Source organism: Podarcis filfolensis, assembly GCF_964270895.1.
Source record: "Podarcis filfolensis genome assembly, chromosome: 13".
Taxonomy (NCBI): Eukaryota; Metazoa; Chordata; class Lepidosauria; order Squamata; family Lacertidae; genus Podarcis; species Podarcis filfolensis.
The window spans coordinates 189,506-217,480 of record NC_139615.1 but is presented as its reverse complement, the minus strand read 5'-3'; the positions used below and the strand labels follow the sequence as shown (position 1 = coordinate 217,480).

The 27,975-nt window shown below is 51.7% G+C and overlaps 4 protein-coding genes across 4 annotated transcripts in view; 1 reads left to right on the top strand and 3 right to left on the bottom strand.

Moving 5' to 3' along the window:
- LOC310746805 (uncharacterized protein) overlaps nucleotides 1-27,975 on the bottom strand; it is a 103,607-nt gene that overhangs the window by 42,915 nt on the left and 32,717 nt on the right. The gene's annotated exons all lie outside the window — the stretch shown is intronic.
- Nucleotides 1,593-10,407, bottom strand: LOC310746839 (uncharacterized protein). The gene is made up of 6 exons (XM_083580998.1): nucleotides 10,331-10,407; nucleotides 8,247-8,742; nucleotides 8,000-8,081; nucleotides 7,223-7,305; nucleotides 6,379-6,505; nucleotides 1,593-3,501 (listed from the first exon to the last, which is right to left on the bottom strand). The coding sequence occupies exons 2-6, from the start codon at nucleotides 8,646-8,648 to the stop codon at nucleotides 2,423-2,425; spliced, it is 1,773 nt and encodes a 590-aa protein (XP_083437124.1). The 5' UTR covers nucleotides 8,649-8,742; nucleotides 10,331-10,407; the 3' UTR covers nucleotides 1,593-2,422.
- Nucleotides 13,246-19,643, top strand: LOC310746976 (transmembrane 4 L6 family member 5-like). The gene is made up of 5 exons (XM_083581255.1): nucleotides 13,246-13,522; nucleotides 16,661-16,741; nucleotides 17,886-18,025; nucleotides 19,093-19,285; nucleotides 19,499-19,643. The coding sequence occupies exons 1-5, from the start codon at nucleotides 13,349-13,351 to the stop codon at nucleotides 19,514-19,516; spliced, it is 606 nt and encodes a 201-aa protein (XP_083437381.1). The 5' UTR covers nucleotides 13,246-13,348; the 3' UTR covers nucleotides 19,517-19,643.
- On the bottom strand, nucleotides 20,878-23,692 carry VMO1 (vitelline membrane outer layer 1 homolog). Its single transcript, XM_083581254.1, has 3 exons — nucleotides 23,468-23,692; nucleotides 21,800-21,921; nucleotides 20,878-21,192 (listed from the first exon to the last, which is right to left on the bottom strand). The coding sequence occupies exons 1-3, from the start codon at nucleotides 23,648-23,650 to the stop codon at nucleotides 20,889-20,891; spliced, it is 609 nt and encodes a 202-aa protein (XP_083437380.1). The 5' UTR covers nucleotides 23,651-23,692; the 3' UTR covers nucleotides 20,878-20,888.

Sequence of the window (27,975 nt, the reverse complement as noted above, 5' to 3'; positions counted from 1 at the left end):
TAATCAATAATTTCTCCCATGCTGCTAACTCAATATTATAACCAAAATCCCTTGCCCAGTGTATCACTACTGCTTTGAACTGTTCCATCTTTTGTTTACCAATCCGATAAAAAATTATACATTTAGTTTTTATTTTCCAGCAACTCTTTCAAATTGGGAGGTTTTATGTGAAAAATCTTTCTTTTTGTCCAATTTAAATGCTTCATTAAGCTGGTGATATTGCAGCCAATTGGTTATTCTTCATAACTCCTTAATTTTAAGCCTTGATCTACCTCTTTTAATAGTTCTTTGTAACTTACCCAGTCGTTTCTCATATTTATGTTTTTAACCGATTAAGTTTAAAGCCTGCTACCTCTCCAAATTTATGAATCTGTTCCAGAGCCATTGGAACCCTAACCAGAGGCTCCTCTACCAATATCACCACATCATCAGCAAATGCCTTAAGTTTATATGTTCTGTGTCCCACTGTTATCCCTTCAATCTTGACATCCAATCTGATTCTGCTAGCCAAAACCTCTAATACTAGTATAAACAATAATTGTGACAAGGGGCAACTCTTTCTTGTCCCCTTTGTTATATTACATTTTTCTGTTAGCACATTATTTACAATCAGCATGGCGTGTTGATTAGAAGCCTTTGAAACTTTTCATTCTTAGTGCTAATATTAGTACAGTGGTACCTTGGTTCTCAAAATTAATCCGTTCTGGAAGTCCGTTCCAAAACCAAAGCCTTCCAAAACCAAGGCGCACTTTCCCATAGAAAGCAATGCAAAATGGATTACAGTGGTATCTCAGGTTAAGTACTTAATTTGTTCCGCAGGTCCGTTCTTAACCTGAAGTACCACTTTAGCTAATGGGGCGTCCTGCTGCTGCCGCGCTGCTGCTGCACGATTTCTGTTCTCATCCTGAAGCAAAGTTCTTAACCCGAGGTAATATTTCTGGGTATTATTTCTTGGTTAGTGGAGTCTGTAACCTGAAGCGTATGTAACCCGAGGTACCACTGTATTCCGTTCCAGACATTTAACAGCAATTTAACATGAATTTTGCTATCTACCGAGACCATTGATCCATAAAATGAAAGCAATAAACAATGTACTGCAGTCACACAATCAGTCAATCAGTAGCTGAACTGGGTTCCACACAGTTACAAAAACCAAACAAAAATGAAGCAGAAACAAAAACGCAAAATAAATAGCAAAAACAGACAGACCTCAGCGTAACACTCAAAAAGAGAGTGTGGCACTCAAAACGGAGCACGTTCGGCTTACGAAAACAGTTTGCAAACCAGAACACTTACTTCCGGGTTTGCAGTGTTTGGGTTCCAAGCTGTTTGAGTACCAAGGTGCTTGAGAACCAAGGTACCACTGTATTAACAAGTAATCATGCTGGCTCAAGACACACAGATTTCAAGGGGGAGGAGGAATATTAGGAGGAGTTCTCCCACTGACCCACCTGCCCCCCTCTCCCCATCTGGAGCTCCCAACGCCTTCATCTTCCACCCCATATACAAGGCGTCCTTGGCTAGAAACCACCAGCAGACCCCTCCCCTCTGCTGTAGCCCCTGCCGCTATACAAGGCGTCCTTGGCTAGAAACCACCAGCAGACCCCTCCCCTCTGCTGTAGCCCCTGCCGCTCACTAGGAACGCTGACCCCCTGGAGGCAGTCTGGAGCTGGTGCAAGGAGAAGAGGCAAATCCAGGCAGTGGCGGCGGTGCAAGTGACGGGAGGTGGAAGCACAGGAGAGAGGGGGCAACGTGGAATAATTAAAAGGAATGGGCAAAATGTGCCTCAGTTTCCTCTCTGGCACAACTGAGCTGGGTGAGGGGCCAAGCAAACTGTGGCTGTGAGTAGGGCAAAAGGAATCTCAAGGCTGCAAAGTAATCTTAGAGGGGCAAATGACTCTCCAGATGGTCCAGATAAAGGGAAGTCATACCACTGCTCTATTCTACCTTGGTCAGAGCACACCTGGAGTCTTGTGTCCAGTTCTTGGCACCCCAATTCAAGAAGGATATTGACAAGTTGGAATGTGTGCAGAGGCAGGTGACCGAAATGATCAAGGGTCTGGAAATCAAGACTTAGGAGGAACAGCTGAGGAAACTGGGGGTGTTTAGTCCGCAAAATTGTAGATTTAGAGGAGATAGGATAGTGACCTCTAAATATCTAAAGGCTGTCCCATGGGGGATGGAACAAGCTTGTTTCTTCCTGGCCTGTAGAGGAGGCCCTGAACCAATGGCTCCAAGTTACAAGAAAGTTGATTCCAACTGAACACCAGGAGGAAGAACTAATGTTCACAGCTGTACAACAGTGGAAGCAAGTCCCTTGGAAGGTGGTAGACTCTCCTTCCTTGGAAGATCTCAAGCAGGGGCTCGGTGGCCATATGTCATGCATGTTTCAGTTGAGATTTCTGCACTGCAGTAGGTTGGACTAGATTCTCCCATTCTCCTCACTGTGGATTTTTTGATGGAAAGTGAGATTGCCCTTCTGACTGAAGCTCTTCCCACATTCCAAGCACTGATATGGCTTCTCCCCTGTATGAATTCGTTGATGGGAAGTGAGAGCAGAACTCTGACTGAAGCTCTTTCCACATTCCAGACACTGAAATGGTTTCTCCCCTGTATGAATTCTTTGATGGGAAGTGAGGTTGGACCTCTGACTGAAGCTCTTTCCACATTCCATGCACTCATATGGTTTCTCCCCTGTATGAATTCTAAGATGGGACTTGAGATGGCAGCTGTGTCGGAAGCTCTTCCCACATTCCAAGCACTCATATGGTTTCTCCCCTGTATGAATTCTTTGATGGAAAGTGAGACTGGCTCTGTAACTGAAATTCTCTCCACATTCCAAGCACTGATATGGCTTCTCCCCTGTATGAATTCGTTGATGGGAAGTAAGATTGTTCTTATAACTGAAGATCTTTCCACATTCCAAGCACTGATATGGTTTCTCCCCTGTATGAATTCTTTGATGGGAAGTGAGCACAGAACTCTTACTGAAGCTCTTTCCACATTTCATGCACTGATAGGGTTTCTCGCCTGTATGAATTCTGAGATGGGACTTGAGATGACAGCTATGACGGAAGGTCTTCCCACATGCCAAGCAATTGTATGGTTTCTCCCCTGTATGAATTCTTTGATGGGAAGTGAGACTGGCTCTGTAACTGAAACTCTTCCCACATTCCAAGCACTGATATGGCTTCTCCCCTGTATGAATTCTTTGATGGGAAACGAGATTGTTTTTGTAACTGAAGATCTTTCCACATTCCAAGCACTGATATGGTTTCTTGCCTGTATGAATTCTTTGATGGAAATTGAGAGAGTCGTGCCAAGCGAAACTCTTTCCGCATTCAAAGCACTGATAGCGTTTCTTTCCAGTGTAATTTCTTTGATAGGAAGTGGAACTGGAGCTCTGGCTCAAGCTCTCTCTGCATTCCGAATATTGATGTGGCTTCTCCTCTGTTTTGACTTTGTCGTGGTCTCCCATTTTCTTCATTTCCAATTCATCACCTGCAATGAAGAGAGAAGCGAACGTTGGTACTTAACAAGATAAATTCCTTCTCTGTAGGGAGAATTGGTCTCTGCCCATCTCACCATTGAAAATAAGTTAAAGCTTTGAGGAATACATCCTATCTCCAGTTCAACTCATGTTTAAGCAAGTAGCTGTATAGTCACAACATAACAACTGAAGAATAGGAACAGAACAGTGATTTTAGTGGGGCATGCCGCTCTCGTCACTGAATGAAAATTCCTACTGGCCCCTGTAACTAGCACAGGTGAAGGAGGGGGAACTCTGATATGTGCTGAAGAGCAAGAAGGCTGGGATGGAAAGACAGAAGAGGCCCCTGGACCTTGGGGGAAGGTGTCCCATGTCCCTCTAGGCAACCCTCTGAAATCCAGTGTTTGATAGCCTCCCCCATGCACACAGAGGTACCCGAGAAGGCCGGATCCCAATTCTCCGTACAGAGAAGGAGCATATCATGGTAAGTATCAATGTTCACTTCTCCTGTAGGGGAAAACTGGGATCCATGATGTGGGAAGTATCTCAGCAGTGTCCAGATCAGGTGGCAGCCACTGTGGGCCCTACCTCCTCATTGTTAACCACCTGTTGAAGCACTCTTCTCTCAAAGGAGGCCTCTGCTGAGACGAAGGTGTCTAACTTATACTGTTTCATGAAGGTGGAGGGAGAGGACCAAGTGGCTGCCCTGTATATCACCCAGGGGAGCTCACGTCCCAAATGATGCCAAGGTAACTGTGCTTCTGGTGGAATGGGCAGTGATTCCCAAGGGCACCCCACCCCACCCCCGGATCCAGCCTGCCAGTGATGCTGGGGGAACCTTGTGCCCCTTGGTTCTAGACTGGAAAGAAGCAAACGGAGCCCCTGCTACTCCTCTGTGTTCCTGAGGTAAACCCTGATGGCCCTGCGCACATCCATTCCTTCTGCCCCCCTCCCCCGGAGGGTTTGTTGCCTTAAGGTCTCTAGCACTGAATGAGTCCCTGTGGAGACGAAAGGAAGAATCAGTTCCTTTCTGACTCTTTCTCTCTGTCTTCTTATGAGGCAGAGCCTTCTTCTTGTCCCTGGTCTCTACCAGGGCATCTTCCGGCCCCTCTGCAAATAGCTGGCCCCCCTTGAAGGGGTCGCTGGCCAGGCTGGTCTTGGCTTTGGTGTCCACCTGCCACTGTTTAAGCCAGAGCTGCCTGTGCACTGCCACATCCTCTGCCCTGGCTCCTGCTGCGAATTGAACAAGCATCCAACGAGGCATCAGCCACATGGGCAGAGGCCTAGCTTGCTTTGCAATTCCCTGCTGGATATGGACGAACCCTGGTCCAACCTCTGCCAGAAGGGCCTGGGCTCAGATGTAGGTCGCTCTGGCCATGAAAGAAGCTGCAGCCAAGACCTCAATGGCTTGTGCACAAGCTTCATGTGACCTGAGCAACAAAACCTGAGCCCTTTTGTCTTCAGGGTTCCTGGGGTGATCCTGCCCATCTCTGGAAACCACGGGTCCATGAGCGAGGGAACATATAGGGGCATCTACGGGAGGAACACTAAGAAATCCCATTGCAGGCTTATCAAATGAATTTAGCTGCCTTATGGGGAAGCTTGCTGCCTTAGCAGCACCAGGAATCCACCATTTCTGCAAGATGGTCTCCTTAAACTCTTCTGGATAAGGGGAAACCCTCTTGCAGGCCTTGTGCTTGGGAAAGGCCATGGAGGCATTGCCTGCTGCCTGGGCCTGCTCAGGGACATGGACTGTCCTCACAGTCTTTCCCTGGAGCTGCTTGATGTCTAGGCTCATGAAGAGTCTGGGGGAATGCTCCCCCCCGTCCTCCTTCCCTTCCTCCTCACCTGGAGAAAGCTCACTATCCTCTCTGTCTGAGGAGGTGGGGGCAGGCCTGGATGTTGAGGAAAGGGGTGTGAGAGCCTGAGGCATCCTCTGAGCTGGCTGCCCATGGGGAAAGGGAAGGCTCAGCTCTTCTGGAAGCCCTTCTGCCAGAGCCCCTTCCTCCCCTGCTCAGCAGAACCCGGCGCCTCCTGTGCTGGGTCCCCTGCCTCTGAGCCCTTCCCCTGTGAGGGGACAAGAGGCTGCTCCAAGTTGAGGAACGCTCTGAGGGGGAAGGGGAGGGATCAGCTCTCCTTCTCATCCTCCCTGGCACCCTGGCCATCGTGCTGGTTCCTAGCCCTGCTTGAACTGGAACCATGGGTGTTTTTCTAAGGCCCCCTCTCCACTGCTGCCCCTGGCTGAACGGGGCTGTGGGAAGGCCCAGAGCCTGTCCTAGCCAGGTGACCTACTCAAGAGCAAATGGAGGCCTCTCAGAGGGTGGGGGGAGGCAAGGGTTGTCCCCCTACCCCCCTTTCCTGGTTTTCCAGACCTTCCAGACGTGCTGGAGCTGCTGGATCAGGCCTTTGCAGGTCGACCAAAACCTCGGCCTGGGCTGCTGCTAAATTCAAGAAGTCCCCTTGCCCAGTTGGCCTGGGTTCCCACAGAATTCTCTGAGGAGTCAGCCAAGAGATCTATTTCCCAGAAAAAGGACTCCTCCTGAGAAGGGGCCCCTCCTGCTGTGTTCCAGCCCTTTCTGCGGTTCTGTTTGGCCCAATCATAGAAGCCGTTCCATCTCTAATGTCAGTCATCATTTTGGTCAACCAGAATCTGACAGAATCAAGAACAAAAAACTGACAGCCTAATCAAAAGGCATAACCAGAGAAAAAAATGTTCACAGACAACACAGTTGACAGCCCTCTATTCAAGGTAAGATGAGGGTGTGTGTGTTAGAATCCCAGATGCTGTAGGTGGCGCTGTTAAGCTCCATCAAAATCTGAGAGGTTCGTCACAAAAATTAATGCAAAGAATTTCAGGACAGATATTATGATCCAATAGGGAGCCTTACCGAGAGAGGTCATGATCGCACGATTCTCCTCCATGACTTCCTGATGCAGAGCTCTCTGGTCAGGATCCAGCAACGCCCACTCCTCCTCCGTGAAACACACAGCTATATCCTCAAAGCACACTAGACTCTGAAAGAAAAGGTCTCCCTTTCAGAAAGCATAAAGATTATCTAGCACACATTGTTCTGTTGTTTCCTGTCTGTTAGTTGCTGTGTAGTTTTCAGGGGAATGTTTCACTGCACATTTTAATGATGGATGCATATCTAAGCATCTTAATGGAATGATTTTATTCTGTATTTTTAAAACTGGGTACTAATCTTTGTACAAAGGGGTGAAACTCCACATGGTGCTCTTCAAATCCGTATGTCTGCACAAGCATTTTGGCTTGTGAGATGGCAGGCTCCCCTCTCTCCTCTCCTTATGTGGTATTTTGGGAGGGTGAAGAGAGACAACTCTCCTCATTCCCTAAAGCCAACTTCAAAGGATGCATGGGGGCTTGGGGAGGTGGAGAAGAGGGGGGAGCCCTCAACTGGAGGGGCTGGGCAGGTGAATTCTCACCACTGGTTTTTTTTTAAAGTTCCTTATGTTTTAGCATTGACCAATAAACTTAGAAACAGAATTGCAACAACTGATAAATAACGCTAGCAACATTCAGGAGGAGAGTTAAGGTGAGGTGGCTGTTCATTACTCTCAGCAGATAAGCCTTCTCCAATGGCATTTTCAGTGTTCATTAAGGGCAGCTTTGGCAAAAGCAAAGAGGAAAAGGAGAGAGATTCATTTGCGCCCAGAGATGCCCTGGCTGCCCCACCCCTCAGCCTCTTTCCCCACAAGGCTCCTTCCCCCTACCTGATCTGGTTCCACAGTGGCTGTTTCCCCTCCGCCATCAAGAAAAGATGGAGTGGGAGGTTTTGCTGGCATCATTCTGTCACCTGCAAGAGACAAAGGTAAGTGGGGAGACAGGAGTGCCTGCCTCTCTCAGAGGTGAAGCCTCTACATCCGCTGCTTCACCTGCGGATGTAACAGAGAAGCAGAATTGTGTGTCATCAGTATATTGCTGGCAACGTCCTCCCAAACTCTGGATGTTCCTACTCAGCGGTTTCATGTAGATGTTAAGTAGCATATGGGATAAAACAGAGGCCTGAGGAATTCCTCCCTTAAGGCTCCATGGGGCTAAAAAGCAACCCCCAAGCATCACCCTCTGGGAACCACCATCCAAGGAGGACCAGAACCACTGCAAAGCTGTGCCACCTCCTCCGGACTCAGCCAGCTGCTCCAGAAGGAGAGCGTGATCGATGGTATCAAAAGCCGCTGAGATGTCCAGCAGAATCAACAGGGGCATCTTTCCCCATCTCTCTCTCGGCAAAGGTCATTACATAGGGCAACCAAATCAGTTTCTGAGCCAAAACCGGGCCTAAACCCTGATTGAAATGAATCTACTTATAACAAGCTTCACATGCTGAGTGCATTTTAGCATTTGTACCCATTGCCTATTTCAGCAGTGCAAAAATACATTTCCCCTCTTTGAGGCTCTTGGTCCCAAATGTCTTCCACAAAAAGATGAAAAGATTAGTTTGAAAACCAACAGAATGGGATCAAAGGGACAAAAGACTCCTTCCTCCTTACCCAGTGACCTCTCTTTTGTGTCCAGCGGAGTCCTCTCTTCCTCAGAGTAATCTGGGCCCATTGCTGCAAGCAGATCCTTTCCCTGAAAGAACGAAAATAATTCATAGAATTATAGAAAAGGAATGAGAGGCAACAATTTTAGAATATCCGACAATGCTCCACTAATGGGCCATTAGTAGAGCATTTGGGTTTGTTCTCCCTCCTGTTTGGAGCCCCTTGGGAGCATCCAGAGGAAAGTCTCTCTCACCTGCTTCCTCTCCTCCGCCTGACTCAGGAGGAAACCTTCGGCCAGGGCCACGGCCTGGGAACTGGTCTCTGCTCCGCATTCCCTCACCCAGTTCTCCATCTCCGCTGGAAGGACAGCCAGGAACTGCTCCAAGATTACCAGGTCCAGCATCTCAGCTTTTGTGTGCCTTTCTGGCTTCAGCCATTGACGGTCAAAGCGGTAGAGTTGGCTGCAAACCTCTCGAGGTCCTTTGGCCTCCTGGGAGCAGAACTGCCTGAACTGCTGGCTCTGCACATCTGAGCGAAGGGTGTCCTCCTCACCCAGGATTTTCTGTATGGAGTTTTCCCAGAATCCCCCACGGCTCCCAGTGTCAATGCCATGGCCTCTTCCTGCTTCAGGGTCAGCTGAGTCTTGTTCATCCATCTGTGCTCTCAGGAAGCCTCTAAGAGATCGGAAGGAATCCTTTCCCCCCCCTCTTGCCAAGTTCTGTGTGTCCGAAAAGAGGTGCTAGCAAAATCTACAAAGCAAATGCATTGTTCCGTTATTAAACTGACATAGCCAATTTGTTTGCTGGGCAAGCGTGGATGAGTCCTGCTAGGAAGCAGGATTGGACTCTACCACAGGCCAGATTTTCAGCTTTCTTTAAGAAAAGGTAAGCCTCCAGCCCTCCTAGAAGGAAAGTGACCATGCCAAACTGTGAGATGAATCAGCCTGGTTGAGCCTGTCTTTCAGTGTTTGCAGACAAGGAATGAAGTCAGTCCTGTGACTGACAAGTGTGCCAGTTATACCAAATGTAATGTACACACTAGGCTAACAGTGGGGGTCCTAATTCCAGGGTTCTCAAGAGTTGCTCTCTCCCACCCCCACTTCAGGACACATTTCTTCTCTGCTCCAAGCTTCTCAAGGCAAATTACTGGGGTAGGGCACCTTTTTCTTTTTTCTGAGGGCCCAGATGGTTATCTGGCCAACCCCCCAAGGGTCAACTGGGCAAGACCAAAGTTCATTTGGGTGGGTTCAAAGGGCAGCGCTAAAAAGCAAGTAAATCTTTCTATGCTTGTACTTGTTTTAAACATCTTTAATATTGTACTTTACTGCTGCCATCTACCGTGGGAACTTAGGGGAAAGGGCAGGTAATTAACAGCAGGAGCAGCAGCAACAGCAGCAACAACTCCCACACGGATCAAAAATGTTGGGAATACTCCTGGATCCAACATGGTCACTGGAGGCTCAGATGGTGCCAATGACTCACAACTGCTGCCTCTCGCATAGATTTTGCTGCATTTGCAGCCCCAAAGTGACTGCCATGGGGCGCAAGCCTGGGCAGTGTGCCTGGAAGTCCTGGACTGACCAGATGACAAGACCTGCAGAAATTCCCTTCTTCACTGTTGAACCCACTGTGGGTCTCATCCGCTCAATCCACCAGAGCCTGTCTTCGCATGCAGAGGGAGTCCCTAACTCACTGAGGGTTTAAGACCCATTGGCCACCCTCATCTGGTTTAGCCAGCCATTCAAATCTGCTGCCAGGGGGCAGCCACTGACCCATACTGCCGGCTTTTAGGAACCACATGTGAGAACAAAGGTGGAGGAACTAGCCAGAAGGAGCCCGTCATTTCCCCACCACAGATGCTGCCCCTTCTCTACCGCCCCATTTCCAGCTGGGCTAGGCTGCTAGCCCCAGGCCCTTTGAGACAGAGAGGACATGGACAGGGCACTCCATGCTCCAGGATTATTGCAATGCCCGCTACGTATGTGGACCTGACCTTGACGATGAATCAGAATCAGCTCCAAAATCCCACAGCCAGATCCCTCTCTTCATTCATTGCATTTCCACCCACCCTTTTCTCCCAGGGGCTCAAGGGGGCATCCAGGGGTCTCCCTGTTGTCCTTTAATCCCCACAGCAGCCCTTGAGAACACCATCAATTCCTGTTTTAAAGCAGCTGCATTGCCTGTCAGTTCCTTTGCAGAGCCAGTTGGGTGGTTGTGTCTTGGGGTGTGGATGGGGCTGGTTGGGGGCTCCCCGCCTGCATGAGCTGAACAGGACCCCCTGATGCATCCCCCCCGTTCTCCCCAATGCACCCCATGGCGGAAGACAAGGGAGACTCACCAGGTTGCAGGAGGTGCAAAGCAGAAAGACAGCAACTCCCCCTCCCCCTCTCTTGCAGGAAGGGACGTCAGTGGCAGGGAGGAGGGGCTTCTCATCTGGAGGACTGCCCCCCCACCTTCATTGCCTTTCCTCTCTAGGAATCCAGCTCAGCTCCTTTTAACCCTGGCAAAGCCAGGCACACTCAGCTCTCCCTCTGCAGAGCAGGAGACACGTGTGTTGAGCACACCCAGAGCTCCTTTATTCGTGGGAAGGGGAGCCATGGGAGTAACCAGGATTTATGTTTTTTTGGGGGGCAGGTCTCCCACCTGTCCCCATCCTCTTTCTGGCTCTGTCCAGCAGATTCGGAATGACGTGGGTCAGCAACAGTTGCTTCAAATTACTTTCTTTTGACCCCAAGTGCTCAGAAAAGTCTTTCTACGATTTGTAGTTTGGGGTTGTTGTTGTTGTTTAGTCGCTTAGTCGTGTCCGACTCTTCGTGACCCCCTGGACCAGAGCACGCCAGGGTAGTTTGGGGTAAGTATTATTATTATTATTATTTATTTGTGGGAGGGGCAGCTACCCCCCACCTCCCTCCATCGGGGTGGCCTCTTGGCTGGCAGGTTTCTGAGCTGCTTCCTTCCTTAGCCAGAAACTGGAGGAGCAGCAAGCAGGAGAAAAGGCCCTGCGAGAAGCAGGAAGCCCCATCCTGGAATCATAGAACTGTCGAGCTGGAAGAAGGGGTTCCCGAGGGTCATCTAGTCCAACCCCCTGCTATGCAGGATTCTCAACTCAAGCATCCACGAGGGACGCCCATCCAACCTCTGCTTAAAAACCTCCAGGGAAGGAGAGTCCACCACCTTCTTCCCACCCTAATGTTTATTCTCCTGGTGTTTGCTTGGAATCTAATCCTTTGGTTCACATTCTCCCCTCCTGAGCAGGAGAAAACAAACTTCCCCCATCTGAGATATTTGATCTCGGCTGAGGGATGAGTGAGGAGGCTCCTGGTTCCTGCCTTTTCTGGGACTGAAGAGAGGAGGCGGTAGATCCATCCCAGGAAATATTCCTAGTGATTTTTAATGGGGTTTTAGTTCCTGCCCTTCTTTCCCCTACTATATTGCATTGCAGTTTGTATCCTGTGGAGTTTGATATAATATGAGGTGTAAGATATAAAACAAGCTATAAACATACAATTAGCAGAGAACACGGCAAAGGCGACAAGTTCTGAAAGACTCGTTTCTGGGTTCGGTCCTGGAAAAGAAGGAGTGCAAAACCAGAAAAAGAGTCAACGTCACAAGTAAATTAAAGGTGAGGTACTTATTGGCATTACTGCCAACTACAAATGGTGGCAGCTGATAAACACAGAAAGAAGATGTGTGAGAATGGGGAAAACATAATACAAAAAAAGCACTTTCTCTCTCTCATATCTATCAGTCTATCTATCGATCTCTATCCAGTGCTTTTTTATATAAAAAATGTTTAGGGGTACTCTCATTTCGACTCAAGAAAACCACCATTTTATAGTTCAAATTGGGGAAAATAAGTACAGTAAGTGGACAAAAGTACAAAGATTCACAAAATGTTTAGGGGTATGTGTACCCCTGCGTACCCCCTAGAAAAAAAGCACTGTATCCATCTATTTCCAGACAGGTAGCCGTTTTGTATCCATCTATGTGTATCAGGGTGGTCCAAGCTCTCAGTCCAGCTGGGCCACAGGAGGTCATGCACTGATTTTTCCATATCATAAACTGAAGTGTGCACAGCTCTTTGCCTTCAGCGACCCTCCACTTCAGGGACCCCCACTTTCCACCTCACTTGCCCTCTCGCTCCTGGGATTTCCTCCCCCCACCTTCTTTTAGCATCTCCTTGCCCCCTGCCTCCACCTCTGCCATTTCAGCCCCTTTTAGCCTCGGGAGACCCTGGAGGAGCATCCCTTTGGGTGTGAGGCCAAGCAAAGGGGAGGTTGCAGCGCCTGCTGTGGCTGCAGAGACTGATGCAGGAGAGACATGTTTTGTTGCAGCCGGGGCAGAGGAAGGCGTTCGGTTGAGCTGCTGCAGATGCATCAGGGCGTTTCTTCTCTCTGGGCTCCTGCCAGCAGCTTGGCGTTTGGCAGTGGAGGTTGTAGACTCCCCTTCCTTGGAGGTTTTCAAGCAGAGGTTGGCTGGCCACCTGCCAGGGATGCTCAAGCTGAGATTCCTGCGTTGCAGGGGGCTGGACTAGATTACTCCCGGGGTCCCTTCCAACTCTGCAATTCCTTGTAAGGTGGTGGACTCTCCTTCACCAAAGGTTTTCAAGCAGAGGTTGGGTGGCCGTCTCCTGGGGATTTTTGAGCTGTGATTCCTTCACTGCAGTCTAGATTACTCTTGGGGGCTCCTTCCAACTACAGAATATGACTATATGTACAGGGGGCAGATAGGCTTCCAAAAAAGAAACGGGCCTTCTCTGCAGTGGCTCCCCGTCTGCTCTCCCCAAGGAAATCTGCCTAGTGCCTTCATTATACACCTTGAGGCACCAGACAAAAACATTGGTTGCTCTGGTTGTCATCCTATGCCTTTTTAAAATGTGGCACTTTTTGGGGGGGTGTTATTGGGTTGTTGTTTCTATTTTGATGATATATTTTGTGGTTTCATATTCTGATTTTGTTTTGTGAATTGGCTTGAGGCCTCCGGGAACAGGGCAGTATATGAATTCAATAAATAAATAAATAGAATTCTAGAACTGCAGAGCTGGGAGGGACCGCAAGGGTCATCTAGTCCAACCCCCTGCAATCCCTGACAGATGCGCCCCCCGACCTCTGCTTGAACCCCTCCAGGGAGGGAGGCAGAGTTTCTGTGCAGCAGAGAAGGGGGGGGGGGAGGAGGCAGGGATGCCAGGCTGGGAGATGTTTTCCCTCTCCTCTGGCCAGCCCTTTGCCCTCCTTATCTGCGAGCAAACAGTTTCCTGCTCTGGCTCCTCCGCACGGCAGCAGCAGCAGCCTCCTCCTCCGCTTCCACCGTCCGGCCGCACCTGCACCCGTCTCCCCCTGGGGCCTCGTCTCCCACCATGTGCACCGGCAAGTGCGCCCGCCTGGTGGGCCTCAGCCTGGTGACCGCCGGCCTGGCCTGCGTTGTGGCCAACATCCTCCTGATGTTCCCCAACATGCAGCGGGACTGGACCCCCCAGAACATCACCACCCAAGTGTGGCTCATGGGGGGCCTCGTCGGCGGGGGGCTGATGGTGAGTGCCCAGGGCTGGTGGGTGGGGCTAGATGACCCTTGGGGGGCCCTTCCAACTCGCCAGTTCTGTGATTCTAAGGGAGGGGGTGGCTTCTCCTCCACTGGAGGCGTTTAAGCAGTGCTTGGGTGGCTGCCTGCCAGGGGTTCATTAGCTGAGATTCCTGCATTGCAGGGGGTTGGTCTAGATGACCCCAGGGGTGCCCTCCATCCCTATGATTCTCAGGACTTGCAGCCGGGAAGAGCCTCCCTTCATGGCTTGGGGACATGTCGGTGGTGAGAGAGACACTGCTTCCTCCTGCCTTGTGCAGCCTGACTCACTTCCTCGAGTTGTCTGCCCAGGGACATCTCCGCTACCAACCACAGTCCCCCTCCCCCCAGCATGGCCTGATTGCATTGGATGCTCAGGAGCAGAGCGACTCTGGCAGGGCCGGATTGAGGTTTGATGAGGCCCTCAGCTCCTGAAGGGAATGGGGCCCTTTATATGTCCAGCTGTCCTTTGTCAACAACAAATTGTCCCTGCTTTTTGTGTTGAATATATGCTATATGGCAATTTATAGACCTAATTAGGTATCTAAAACACTGCTGCTGTATGTAGGTTTTACAGTGGTACCTCGGGTCACAGACGCTTCAGGTTACAGACTCCGCTAACCCAGGAATAGTACCTCGGGTTAAGAACTTTGCTTCAGGATGAGAACAGAAATTATGCTCTGGCGGCGCAGCGGCAGCAGGAGGCCCCATCAGCTAAAGTGGTGCTTCGGGTTAAGAACAATTTCAGGTTAAGAACAGACCTCCAGAACGAATTAAGTTCTTAACCCAAAGTACCACTGTATTTTATTTGTTTTTTATCTTATATTTGGGAAATGTACATCCAGTTTCTTTTTCCTTTAATTTTTTTGGGGGCCCCCAAGAAAATGGGGCCCTAAGCTATTGCTTGTTTAGCTTATATGTAAATCCGGGACTGGTCTGGGGAGGTTGACATCCCTGACCCACAGCAGGACCCCGGCTGTCTCCTGGCAATGGGGTGCCAAGCACATTCCCCAAGGGACTGGGGGTGCCATTGGAGAACCCAGAGGAACCCCATCACCTGGTCTGGCCCCCCACAATAGCACTTTCTTCCCACAGGCAGCCTCAGTTTCTCTCATGGTGAACTTTGTGCAAAGTTCCCCCTGACGCACACTCTGTGGGAGATAACAGGGCCTTATCTGCAAGGGAGACAGCTGGCATGGAGTGGGGGTCAATAAAACAAGGTGATCTCTGCTCCCCGAAAGGGGAAATGAGGCGCATCAGGGGAGAAGGCAGGAGTGGCAAAGGTTTGCTGGAGGGACCTGATGGGGGGGGTCACCGCTCTTGCCGGGGGTGTGCCACTGCCCATGTTTCGGGGTGGGGCACCTTCAGATCCACCTGCCTTTTCTGTCAAATGACAGATGTGTGCTTCTGGCATCCTGCAGCCTGAGAGCTGGTCAGGTAAAGGCAGGTCCTGAGTTCGAGAAGCCCAGCCCAGTGGCATCAGGTGGAGAGGGCCGGGGGGGGCAGTGGCAAGAAGTGAGGTTACAGGGAACCAGGCAGAGGGCCTTCTCGGTGGTGGCACCCGCCCTGTGGAACGCCCTCCCATCAGATGTCAAGGAAATAAACAACTACAGTGGTACCTCGGGTTACAGACACTTCAGGTTACATACGCTTCAGGTTACAGACTCTGCTAACCCAGAAATAGTACCTCGGGTTAAGAACTTTGCTTCAGGATGAGAACAGAAATTGTGCTCTGGCGGCGCAGCAGCAGCGGGAGGCCCCATTAGCTAAAGTGGTGCTTCAGGTTAAGAACAGTTTCAGGTTAAAAACGGACCTCCGGAACGAATTCAGTTCTCAACCAGAGGTACCACTGTATCTGACTTTTAGAAGACAATAGAAGGCAGCCCTGTTTAGGAAAGTTTTTAATGTCTGACGTTCCATTCTGTTTTTATATCTGTTGGAAGCCGCCCAAATCTGCAACCCATCCAGAGGGGGGGGGGCATATAAACCATCAGATTGTTGTCGTTGTTTTTAGTGGTGTGGGCAGCCAGGCCAATCCAGGGGCCACCGTGGAGGAGTTAACCTCTGGAACTCACTGCCGCAGGAATGAGTGGCCGCCACCCACTTGGATCTCTTGAAAAGAGGGTTGGGCAAGTTCCTGTTTGCTGGGCTTCCCCTTTCAGCCACGGCGGGAGCAGGATTCTGGACAAGATGGCCTCATCCAGCATCCAGCTTCTTCTTACGTCCTTGTGGAGCTTCCTGAGCCAGAGGCAGTCTATCTGTCTTCCTAGGTTCTCTGGGGCACTTGGCTGCTGTGAGGACAGGAGGCTGAAAATCCAGGAGTGGGGGGGGGGTCTTCCTTGGGGCTGATCCAGCAACTCTCTTTTTTTTTTTTTTAATAATATTTTTATTCAAGAATTTTTTCCATATAAACATAACATACATAAACATACAAAGACATAAACAAAACAAAAAACATGTACCATTTCATATCCTAATTTCTTATACCTTTCTTCCCCGACTTCCTCATGCCTCCCTTTTCTGTATTCCAAATTCTTATCAATTACTCAGCAAATCTTCCCTTATTTTAATTTAGATTTAAACTAATCTTCCTTATTCTCCTTGTCTTAACCATTGCTAATAGTAACCATTTACTTTCCAATCCAACATCATTCTAACTTTCGTTAACTTTGTGATATTTCTTTAAATAGTCCTTGAATTTTTTCCATTCTTCTTGCGCTGCTTCTCTTCCCTGGTTTCGGATTCTGCTCGTCATTTCTGCCAAGCCCATGTAGTCTATCACCTTCATCTGCCATTCTTCCAGTGTGGGTAGCTCTTGCGTCTTCCAGTACTTCGCAATGAGTATTCTAGCTGCTGTTGTAGCATACATAAAGAAAGTTATATCCGTCTTTAACACCCCTTGGCCGACTATACCCAAGAGAAAGGCCTCTGGTTTCTTGGGGAAAGTATATTTAAATACCTTTTTAAGTTCATTATAGATCATTTCCCAGAATGCCTTAATCTTCGGGCAAGTCCACCAAAGATGAAAAAATGTACCTTCAGTTTCTTTACATTTCCAACATTTGATCCAGCAACTCTCTGACCTCCCCCTTCTCCCTTTCCGCCTCCCCAGGTCCTCTGCACCGGGTGCTCTGCCGTGAGGGCCGGAGGGAAAGGCTGCTGCGGATACGGATGCTGCGGGAACAGGTGCCAGGTACGGCTCCTTGGGCCCTCCTCCCCGTCTCTTCCTCTGCCTCGTCTGCCAGGGGGCCCAGCACTCTCTCGGCCCCTTGAGCCGCCACCTGCAAGGCGCCTGCTAGAGGCAGCCAGGTCTCTGGAACTACAGTTCCCAAACAGCCAGCACATCCTGCTAGGGGCTAGTGGGAACTGTAGTGCCCCCCCCAATAATAATTGGTGATCACTCAGTCGGTAGAGCATGAGACAGGATCGTGGGTTTGAGCAAAAGATTCCTGCATTGAAGCAGGTTGGGATGGATGACCCCTGGGGGTCCCTTCCAACTCAACATTCCTGTGATTCTATGGAAACCTCTGGAGGACTCCAGGTTGGCAGGGTGTGTGTGGAAGGGATCCCTTCCACCTCTGCAGTTCTCATATTCTAAACAGGGGCATGTTTCTCTTCTCTCTCTCTCTCTCTCTCTCTCTCTCTCTCTGTGTGTGTGTGTGTGTGTGTAAGTGAGAACAAGCCAGCAACTCAGCTGAGGCTGGGCCTGTTCTTTGGGGCTGGGGGCTGGAGGGTGTTTTCATTCCTGGCCCTCAGTCCCAAACATTCCCCCTTTTAAAAAAAACCCTAGTAATCTGATCCAGGCCTAGAACCAACGAGCTGCTCCTTTGTGAAAATGGGCACCTTGCACCCTGAACCCTTTATTCCTATTTTCAGCTCTGGCAAAGGAGGGGGAATCAAGCAGGTCACAAACTGTTGCTTGTTTTGTCTGCCCTGGAGGACCCCCCTCCAGTTCCACACAAACACACACTTTCGGGTTCCTCTCCCCACCCGGCCCAGTAGTGAGGCAAAGGCACTCTGCCCAGGCACAGAGGCATATGCATTGCCCGGCCTGGAAGTAGCAACACGGAGACCCTCCGCACGTGTCCCCCTTGATGTTTTCGCAAACAGAGCCTGGGGGTTTGGTAGAGGTTTGGGGGTGCAGAGTCCTGTTTCTAGGGAGGGAGACTGGTAGCTCCCACCTTGTCCCACCGAGGGGAGAGAAGGGGGGGGGGGCTTCCCATGGAGTCTGTGCCAAGAGGGCTCTGGGTTGGAGTCCTGAGAGCGGAAGAGGGGCTGAGCAAGTGGGGCGTGTGTTGGGCGGCACCAGCCCCCCCTCACCTTCTCCTCCCCCACAGATGCTGCGCTCCGTCTTCTGCTCCATCTTTGGGGGGCTGGGGGGCTTCTACTGCCTGGTGGTGTCGTCCACTGCCCTGGCCGAGGGACCCTGGTGCGAGGTGAAGGACGGGACGTGGGGGTCGCCCTTCAAGGACCTCAGGTGAGGAGCGGGGGGGGGCGGGCTGCAGTAGAGAGGGAGGGACAGCCCCCACCCCCTGGGAGACAAATGCTTCTGAATCCCAGTTGCTGGAAACCTCAGGAGGGCAGGAAGCTCTCCTGCACTCGGATCCTGGCCGTGGGTGGGAAAGATCCAGGTTTGGAGAGACCTGCCTTCAAAACTCTGCACGTGGCCAGGAAGCTCTGCGGGCAATGCTGGATTTACGTATAAGCTAAACAAGCTATAGCTTGGGGCCCCACTCTCTTGGGCGCCCCCAAAAATATACTTCTTCTCAATTGTATTTCACTATTAATATACTTCTTCTTAATTGTATTTCACTATTAATATACTTCTTAATAATACAGTGGCACCTTGGGTTACATACGCTTCAGGTTACGTACACTTCAGGTTACAGACTCCGCTAACCCGGAAGTAGTACCTCGGGTTAAGAACTTTGCTTCAGGAAGAGAACAGAAATCGTGTGGCGGCAGTGGGAGGCCCCATTAGCTAAAGTGTTACCTCAGGTTAAGAACAAATTAAATACTTAACCCAAGGTACGACTGTATTTCAGTTCAACAATTACTTTGATAAAATAGGTACATATTATGTTATGTGCAAATGGCTTTAAATACCTATTAGGTCTATAAATTGCCCTATAGCATATATTCAACACAAAAAGCAGTGACAATTTCTTGTTGGCAAAGGACAGCTGGACATAGAAAGGGTCCCTTGACCTTCAGGAGCTGAGGGCCTCTTCAAACCTCAGTCTGGCCCTGTCTGTGGGTATGACCGCCTCTCAGCCTAGGATATCTGGCAGGGCTGTGGAGGGGCACCCTGGGGTCATCCAGCCCAACCCCTGCAATTCAGGAACCACAACTGAAGCATCCCTGGCAGAGGACCATCCAACCTCTGCTTAAAAACCTCCGAGGAAGTTGGAAGAGACCCAGGCTGGCCATCTTCCCTGAGCTCCTTGGAGAAGAGGGCGGTCAATGCCATGAAATAAGCAGCGTTCCCCTGCCAAGGACCTCCTCCAGCGCCCCCCCCCCTGATGGCGCCTGTCTCCCCCGCAGTGAGAGCTACCTGGGCAACCGGACGCTGTGGGAGGAGTGCCTGAACCCCCCCAACGTGGTGATGTGGCACGTGGTCCTCTTCGCCATCCTGCTGGGCCTGGGGCTGGTGGAGCTGGCGCTGTGCGGACTTCAGGTGGTCAATGGGCTGGTGGGCACCGTGTGCGGAGACTGCCGCAAAGACGAGGACCGGGCGGTAAGGGGGCCTGAGAAATGGGGGGAGCGTGGGGAGAGGGGGCGGCGGGAAGGAGAGTCGGTGCCCCCCGCCCGGCAAAGCAGGCTCACCCCGGGGGTCACGCCCTCTCTTGGCCCCCCCCCCCGATCGGGCGCTAAGTCCAGGTGCTACAAGCCACGGCCCCTGTGAGCCCGCCGCTTCACTGACCAATTTCTCTCTCTCCTTTTCTCGTAGGGCGACGGGGGCCTTTGAGGGACCCGGCTGGGCTGGACCCCCACCCGCAACGCGCACACTCCATACAAGCGCCCCCCCCCACAGACCCCCATGCACTTCTCATCTCTACGGTTTGCAAAAGTTGGAATAAACCAGCTCTCCCCCCGTTGTTGAGTCCGGCTCTGCAGGGCTGCTGTGCGGGGGGGGGGGGGCTATTTTGGGTGGAGGGGCTGGGCGGGGGACCCTGGAGAGAGGGATGGGGATGGGGATCTGCTGCGCGGGGGGGGGGGGCTGCAAGGGGAGAATATTCTCGTACACTTTGGGGCTGCAGTGCCTCGTTAAACTGCGGAACTCCCTCCCACAGGAAAGAGCGGTGGCTTTGAAAGAGGCCTAGACAGATCTACGAGGAAGGCAAGGGCGGACTGGGCGGCTCAGCAGACTCTGCTGGTGTCCTTGTGGAGCCTCCAGGTGCAGAGGCAGTCCATTTAGAGTCCCAGGTCCGAAGGGGGTATCTGGCTCCCGTGAGGACTCGGTGGTCTCGCTTTGCCCTCATCCGGCGGGGCTCGTCTTGCGTACTTATGAGATCCTCAGCAAGTGGCCTTTGGGGATAGAGTGCCTCTGAGAAGGGAGGTTCCATTCAGCCACAAGGGCTGGAGCATCGCTTGGCATCTCCAAGTTCTGCGGTCGTCAGAGGAGGAAGAGGAGCAGTGGTCAGGGTGGACTGGAGGGGGTGGCAAAGGATGGACAGTGCCTTCAAAAGGCACTCCTCATAGGCTCAGAGGCCCTTTGCTCATATACCTGGTGAACCGGGGAGGGGGCGGGAGATGAGTGAGCCATGTGGAGTAGTGGGTAGGGTCAGACCATGACCTGGGAGACCAGGGTACAAATCCCACCCCCCTGGGTTACCTTGAGGGGTTGGTCGCTGCCTAACCTACTTCGCAGGAATGGTGAGGAAGAGTGAACCATTTGCGCCCCCTTAGAGAGAAGAAGGTGGACTGTCAAAGCAAACAAGCAAGCACTTTGCACGTACTCAGAGGCAATTTTTATTGTTAATGTATTCTGAGACAAAGCCTGGGTTCAGAAGGAGGGGGCTGTCAGCTGCTGATGGAGAGCTGGCGGGACAGGTGCGGGAGAGGGAAGTATCATAGGCTTGTAGAGTTGGAAGGGACCCCCAGGGTCATCTAGTCCAGCCCCCTCCAATGCCGGAATCTCGACTAAAGCATCCAGGACAGAAGACCACTGAAAGGTCATCCATTCCAACTCCCTGCAAATCAGGAACCACAGCTAAAAAAATTAGGCAGCCCCGGGCCATCGAGCCCGACCCCCTGCCCCCCAGAAAGCCCCCTTGAAGACTCCCCCGGGGTCTTTTGCCCCAGCCCCTCCTGGATGTGTGGGGCGGCGGGGCCCCTGCTCAGCGGCCGCAGCAGAGGAAGCGCACGTCGTTGAGGGCGGTGTCGTCCCTGAGGGCTCCGCGCACGGGGTCCTGCTTGGTCTGGATGCCGCACAGGCCCTTCCGGCAGGGCGGGCTCCACTCGCCGTACTCCCCCCAGCTCAGGCCGCGCCCCTCCAGGTGGGCGCCCCCGGAGCAGGCGAAGCGCGCGTTGGTGGCGCCCATGTCGTCGTGGATCCCGCGCCGGGTCTGCTCCACCCGCAGCGAGAACCTCGTCAGGTAGGTGCCCTCGGGGCACCAGCTGGGCGGCGACCACTGGCCCCACCTGGGGGGAGAAAAGGGCGCGGGAGAGAGAGAGAGAGTCAGGCCAGGCAGTGCGGCGCAGTGGTTGGAGCGCCGGACGAGGACCTGGCGGAGACCAGGCTTCGAATCCCCTCTCGGCGTTGGAAGGGCCCTCGAGGGCCATCTAGTCCAGCCCCTGCAAGGCACGCCGTGAGGTCACAAATGGTTGTGCTCTCTGGGGCGGATGGGAGATGCAGACAGGTGGAGTCACGCAATCATGGAATTGCGGAGTTGGGAGGGATCCCAAGGGGTCATCCAGCCCAACCCTCGGCAATGCAGGCATCTCAGCTGAAGCATCTCCGGCCGGTGGCCATCCAAGGAAGGAGACTCCGCCCCCTTTCATGTCGCAGGGATTAAAGGAGGACTAGGATCTTGGAGAGGCCAGAGTTCGAATCCCCACTCGGTCACGAAGCTCACCAAGGGACCGCCCCCACAACCCTGCGAGGTAGGCCAGGATGAGAGAAGGCAGTGACTGCCCCCCGGTCGCCCAGTGAGAGCTTCGAGACCGAGTGCGGGGATTCGAACCCAGACCCTAGCCCAGCAAAGTGCCCTAAGGCAGGGGCCAGGCAGAGGGAGAGGGAGCCACTCACGGGCCGCTCTGGGACTCCACGGTGTGCGCTTCGTGCTTGTCGCCCCGGCCGCCCCGAGTGCAGAAGAGCCGGATCCCGTTCAGCGCCGTGTCGTCGTCCATCGGGCCCCGATAGGCTTCCACCTGGGGCGGGGGGGGGGGGAGAAGGGCGGTCGGCCAAAAAGGTCCCGGAGATGAAGCAACACACACACAATGGGGGGAAAGGTTTCGGCGTGCGGGGCTTTTCAACTTAGAGAAAAGGCGGAGGAGAGACGGGAGCGCACCGCGGACCTCGCCAGGGCGCAAGTCTCGGCCGTGTGCCTGGAGGTCCTGGGCTTCCCAGACGACGAGACCCCCCTCCCAGCCTCCCTGATGGGCTCCAAAGGCAAGCAGAGCAAGACGTTTGGCACCGGCTTGGCTGCAGGACGGAGTTGCCCGAAGGAGGCGGACGCGGCGCCATCCGCGCATCTCGGGACTCCACTCTGGAATTACGCAGGCAGCGCAACGTGCTATAACAAACGTGCTGCTTAGGGAAGTTATTGATGTTTTCTCGTGCTTCTAATATTCTCTTTGGAGCCGCCCAGAGTGGCTGGGGAAACCCAGACAGATGGGCCGGGTATAAGTAATAAATTATTATTATATTATTAGCAATGTATAAAATCATTTCGACATGGAGAAAACATTAGAGAAAAGTCACCTCCCTCTCTCAGGACACAGGGGAACTCGAGGGCATCCAGGGAAATAATGAATGTTGGGAGATGTAGGGCAGGTGAAAGGAAGGGCGTCACAGTTAAACTGTGGAACTCCCTGCCACAGGAGACAGTGAGGGCCACCAACCTAGATGGGACAAATTCACAGAGGAAGAGGGGGGTATCGATGGCAATTAGCCATGACAGTCATGCTCTGCCTCTCTGAACACCAGTTGCTGGAAGCCACCCTTTGATGTGCAAGACAATCTTACTCCACTAATCTCCAAAGAAGAAGCAGCAGCTGGAAGCTGAAGGAGGGGAGGGAGTCTTGTGTGCGAATCCTGCTTGCTGGCTTCCCACTGGGAGTGCCATCACTCCCTCTCCAAGGAGCATCATCACAAAACATCTTGGAAATGGAGGGGGGTTCTCCCCCCCCTTATCAAGCTGTATAAAAGTGTTAATAAGTGGAGGGGGGAAATGAATTCATTCCATCTTTGCTGTTTGGTCACTAGGGGAGCACGGGGGGCTGTCAGGAAGAAAGGCACTTTGTACATGCTCAGGAGCACTGCCCAAATTCCACTCCTCCATAGGGGCGGATCTACTATGAAACTAACGAAGCTTCATCTTCAGGGCCCCAATCCCAGAGGAGCCCCAGAAGTGACCTCATTTCACATTGCTTTAAAAAATTGGGTCTAGTAGACCCAACTGGAGCTGCGTGACTCAAATTGATTACTGTTTGTTCATAGATTTCAGCAATCTCCAAGTCTGAGAGTCAGTAGCCCAGATGCTGTGAAGGCTGTGATGGCGGTGGGGGCCCAGACCTCGTTGCTGGTTGTGAAGGGGCCCCATGGCAGTTCCGGCTTCAGGGCCCCCCAATGTAGGTCCGCCCCTGCTCCTTCGTGCACCTCTGGGCTCAGCTGGGATGGCCCCCTGTTTGGGAGAGCCAGACCAGGCACAAAGGAGGGGTGGGGCTTTCATTTTGGGTGGGGAGGGGGTGTTACCTTGAGGCTGAATCCCGTGGCGTAGGTCTCCTCCGGGCACATCTCCTGCCAGGCCCAGGCGCCCCAGAGGCCTCCGTTGGATACCCCAATTTCAGGCTTGAATTCCAGGACCTCTTTGGTCTCCGTCGCCATGGCTGCGGCCAGCAAGACGGCCAACAGGCCTGTGCGCCCCACTGGCCACATCGCAATGCTCAGGAGGTGCCTGTTGGTGGGTAGATGTGCCCCTTGGGTTTTTATCCCCTGGGCTGTGGCTGTGGGGTGGGCCTCCTCCTTGCCCAGCGATTGGCTCCACCGGGTGGCGGCAGCTTCTTCTGAGGCACCCACGGGTGCTGCCGCAGCAGGAGGACCGGTCCATCCAGTTCGGATTATCTCAGGACAAAAGGGGAAACCAGAACTCTGGTGGAAGGAAGCCACCTGAGAAAGGGCAATTTGTGGCCTCCTTTCTGAGCCCCTCTCTCCTCCTTCGTTTTTACTGTTGGCCTTTGATTCCGGTTTCATCCTCTGAGAGGCTCCAAGTGGCCAGCAAGTTCCTTCCATTTTATCCTCGCAACAACAACCCTGCGAGGGAGGGGAAGGGAGTGCGACTAACTGGCTGAGCTGGGATGTGGCGGCGGCAAAGAAATGTGGATTTCGTGCCAGTGATCGTGAGGGAAGGCGTTGGAAATAAAACTGTCCATATCGTAATGCCGTTATTCTGGTCGCCTCATCTGGAAAAGGATATTGCAGAGCTGGAGAAGGTCCAGAAAAGAGCCAGTGCAATGATCCAGGGAATGGGGGGGGGGGGCTCCTCCAGGAGGAAAATCGTGCAGCATTTAGGACTTTTTAGTTTAGAGGAGGAATGGTGAGAGGATGATAGAATACTGTAAGATTACGCCTGGCATGGAGAAAGTGGATGGAGAGAAGTTTTCCTCCCTCTCTCCTGACACTAGAACTCAGGAGCGAAGCTGAATGCTGGAAGATTCAGGGCAGATAAAACAAAGTCCTCCTTCATGTGGCACAGAGTTAATCTATGGAACTCCCTCCCACAGGAGGCAATCGTGGCCACCAACTTGGATGGCTTCAGGAGAGGGCCTTTGGTGGCTGCTGGCCAGGACAGCTCTGCTCTGCCTCCCCAGTCAGAAGCTGCAGTGCTTCACCAGCAGCCACGGGAGGGGAGAGCGTTGCTCTTGTGCTCGGATCCTGCTTGCAGGCTTCGCATAAGGGGCCTCTGGTTGGCCACCATGAGAACACGATGCTGGACTGATCCTGCAGAGCTCTTCTCATGTCCTGGCCGGGCCTCATCCAGCAGGCTGTTCTGATGTTCTTACGCTCCCATGTTCTCCTGTCCTGCCCCCTTTATAAAGATCTGAGGAATGAGCTCATCAGCCCACTCTCACTTACCATCCCAGGCCGCCCATCTGAGGCCACATTGTTCTTTCTTTTATTAGATCAAAATGATCAGACAACAGCACAGGTTGCTAGGTTTATCGAGGGTGCAGTGAGATTAAGGGCCACTATCTGAACGTTAATCTTGGTCATTTGACTGCCCTTTTCACCCATTGCTGTCTTTTTATTTGTATATATTGCTTGTTTTATGTTGCCAGGGTCATTGGCTAATGCGAATAAAGTTTTATCTATCTTACGCTCTTCCCACTTTTCATCCAATCCTTGCAACGACAGCCCTGCAAGGGAGGGGAAGTTAACAGATCGCAACTGGCTGAGCGGGGATTTGTCCCAGCATGGCAGGCTACCCACCCTGGCTCTTAGCTGAGCTGGATTGGGACCATTCCACGAAAGAAGTGCCCTGAAATCGAACTCTTCACCCTGAAAGCTTTGTCTCACCTCCCAAACCAATGTATTCACCGTTACCCAGCATGGAGGTGAAGGGGGAAGACTTCGAAGGGCAGGATCCCTTGGCGAGAGAGACACAGCCACGCCCCTTCCAATGTTATGCAACCGTCTAAGATTACCCAGTAATCTTATAATTGCACAGAAATAATAGTCAGGGACGCGCTGCAACGTTCAGCACAGATCTCGGCTAGATCTGTTGTTTTCTGTGCACGTAAAACAGGCAAATGATCCAAACGGAAACCCACAGCCCTCTCCTCCGCCAGGAACATGCACAACCCCCTTTAAAGGCCCCACAGGTAGGCAACCATCGCTGTTTCCTGTGGGAGGGAGTTCCACAGTTTAACTATGACCCGCCTCCTTTTATCTGTCCTGAATCTTCCAACATTCAGCTACATACTGTTATAAAGAAAAACAGCTCCTTTTCCCCTTCTGGGGTACCCAAGAGCCTGCATAGAGTCCTTGTGTAGGTTCTCTATCGGTAGGAGAAAATGATAGAGGCCAAGCAGAGAATATTGAGAAGCAAAGCAGCTAGTAAGTCTGATCTTTATTAAACTGTTGCAACAGGGTGCTCACAGCCACACGCAGGAGGGACCCCGAACAATGGTGTGTAAGCTCTTATATAGACTTTTGAGATTGCCTCCCCTGTAGCTCAAGACCACCCCTCAAAACATCATCCATACATCACAGAAAGAGGTGGTCCTCAGCAGAAATTGGAGTGTGTTGCTTCTCTCCTGTCTGCCAGGATACCTGATCATGCCTTATCAATTGCCTTTTCCCCCAGCCCTTTACTTCCTCTGGGCTCCCTGAGTAAACAGCCTGCATATTTCCCCTTATCAAGGGATAATCCCTTAGGCTGCCTGGCGGCATTTATCGGCTCACTTCCTCCCTCTTATCCCAGCCCAGTGGGGAAGGCCCTCGCTGGGCTCTTTTGGCCTTCATTCCGGATGAGGTGATGCCCAGGCAGAGAGAACCTGGGAAAAAGAAGGAGGAGGCTGCGGGCTGCATCTGACAGCCCAGCCCACCTTCCACAAGAACAGAAGATGAGGCCAGTCTAGTCCAACCTCCTGTTCTCACAGTGGCCAAGTAACCCTAAGAACCTAGGAGGAGAGATAGACTGCCTCAGGCCCTGGAGGTTCCATAAGAACAGAGGAAGAGCCTGGCTGCTGGATCAGACCAAAGTGGCTCATCTAGTCCGCCATCCTGTTCTCACAGTGGCCTCAAAGGGAAAGCAGCAAGCAGGATCTGAGCACAGGAGGAACTCTCCACTCCTTGGTTTCCAGCAACTGGGATTCAGAAGCATTTCCTGCCTCCGACTGGGGAGGGCAGAACAGAGCCATCCTGGCTGGTAGCCATTGATACCCTCCTCCTCCTCCTCCTCCTCCTCCTCCTCCTCCTTCTCCACGGATTTGTCTAATCCTTCTTAAAAAGCCAAGCAGGTCCTGTGGGAGGGAGTTCCATAGTTTAACTACGAACTTTCTTTCATCTGTCCTGAATCTCCCAAACTTCAGCTTCATGGGCAGTTCCTAAGTTCTGGTGTTATGAGAGACAGAGGAAAACTTTTCGCTAACCACTTTCCCATATCTATCATCTATCTATCGATCGATCGATCGATCGATCGATCTATCAATCATCTATCATCTATCATCTATCTATCATCTATCTATCATCTATCTATCTATCTATCTATCTATCTATCTATCTATCTATCTATCATCTATCTATCTATCTCTGTTTTACAATTTACAATACTCATTTAAACATCCTTAAAATATATTTAAAAAATAAACACACACACACACACACACACACACACACACACATATGGGATGCAGGTGGCACTGTGGTCTAAACCACAGAGCCTAGGACTTGCTGATCAGAAGGTTGGCGGTTCGAATCCCCGCGACGGGGTGAGCTCCCGTTGCTTGGTCCCTGCTCCTGCCAACCTAGCAGTTCGAAAGCATGTCATACCTTTACCTTTAAAATATCAAAGTCTTCCCTTCCTCTCTTTCCATGGTTCATTTTGCATATCATAAATCCCTGCATATTTTAGGTAAACTAAACCGTTCCGCATTCCATTATTACATCCATCCAAACTTCTTTACACTGTTGAATTTATCTGCCAACATTTTCAAGTGCACACAATTCCCCCCATATATTCAATAAACATTTTCCAATCTTCTCTAAACGTATGTTCTTCTTGTTCTCTAGTTCTATATGTCAAGTCCGCAAGCTGTGCATATTTGCTAACCACTTTTGTCCTGCCAGGCATCATTTTACAAACTTCTATCGTGGCGCCTCTTACTTGCTTTTCCCAAACTCTGCGGCTGTTTCTGACAGAAGTCGCTCCACCTCCTGGGTCATTTGGGTGGCCCTTTTCTGAACCTTCCCCAGCTATACAAGTGTCCTTTTTGAGGTGAGGTGACCAGAGATGTCCACAGCATCCCAAGTACAGTCACACCACGGATTTGTATCACAGCAGTTTGATTTTCCCAACGATCCTTTATAATGGGAGGTGCCTTTCTCACCCCTCCCCCAAACATTGGGTCGGCAGCTCCTCCCGTTCAGACACCAGGAGTCTGTATGCGAAACATGCAAGGTTTTAAGGCGGCCTTTTTGCTTGCCTCATGTTCCCTCTCATTGTTTTCTCATAACGTGAAGTCGTCTGCCTAACAGACTGT

Coding starts and splice junctions, on each gene's coding strand:
- LOC310746976 (XM_083581255.1), top strand. CDS start 13,349: ATGTGCACCGGCAAGTGCGCCCGCCTGGTGGGCCTCAGCCTGGTGACC. Junction 13,523..16,660: donor TCGTCGGCGGGGGGCTGATG/GTGAGTGCCCAG, acceptor CCGCCTCCCCAG/GTCCTCTGCACCGGGTGCTC. Junction 16,742..17,885: donor GCTGCGGGAACAGGTGCCAG/GTACGGCTCCTT, acceptor CCTCCCCCACAG/ATGCTGCGCTCCGTCTTCTG.
- VMO1 (XM_083581254.1), bottom strand. CDS start 23,650: ATGTGGCCAGTGGGGCGCACAGGCCTGTTGGCCGTCTTGCTGGCCGCA. Junction 21,922..23,467: donor CCACGGGATTCAGCCTCAAG/GTAACACCCCCT, acceptor CCCCCGCCCCAG/GTGGAAGCCTATCGGGGCCC. Junction 21,193..21,799: donor GTGGAGTCCCAGAGCGGCCC/GTGAGTGGCTCC, acceptor TTCTCCCCCCAG/GTGGGGCCAGTGGTCGCCGC.
- LOC310746839 (XM_083580998.1), bottom strand. CDS start 8,648: ATGGATGAACAAGACTCAGCTGACCCTGAAGCAGGAAGAGGCCATGGC. Junction 8,082..8,246: donor AGGCGGAGGAGAGGAAGCAG/GTGAGAGAGACT, acceptor TCGTTCTTTCAG/GGAAAGGATCTGCTTGCAGC. Junction 6,506..7,222: donor CCACTGTGGAACCAGATCAG/GTAGGGGGAAGG, acceptor CTTTTCTTTCAG/AGTCTAGTGTGCTTTGAGGA.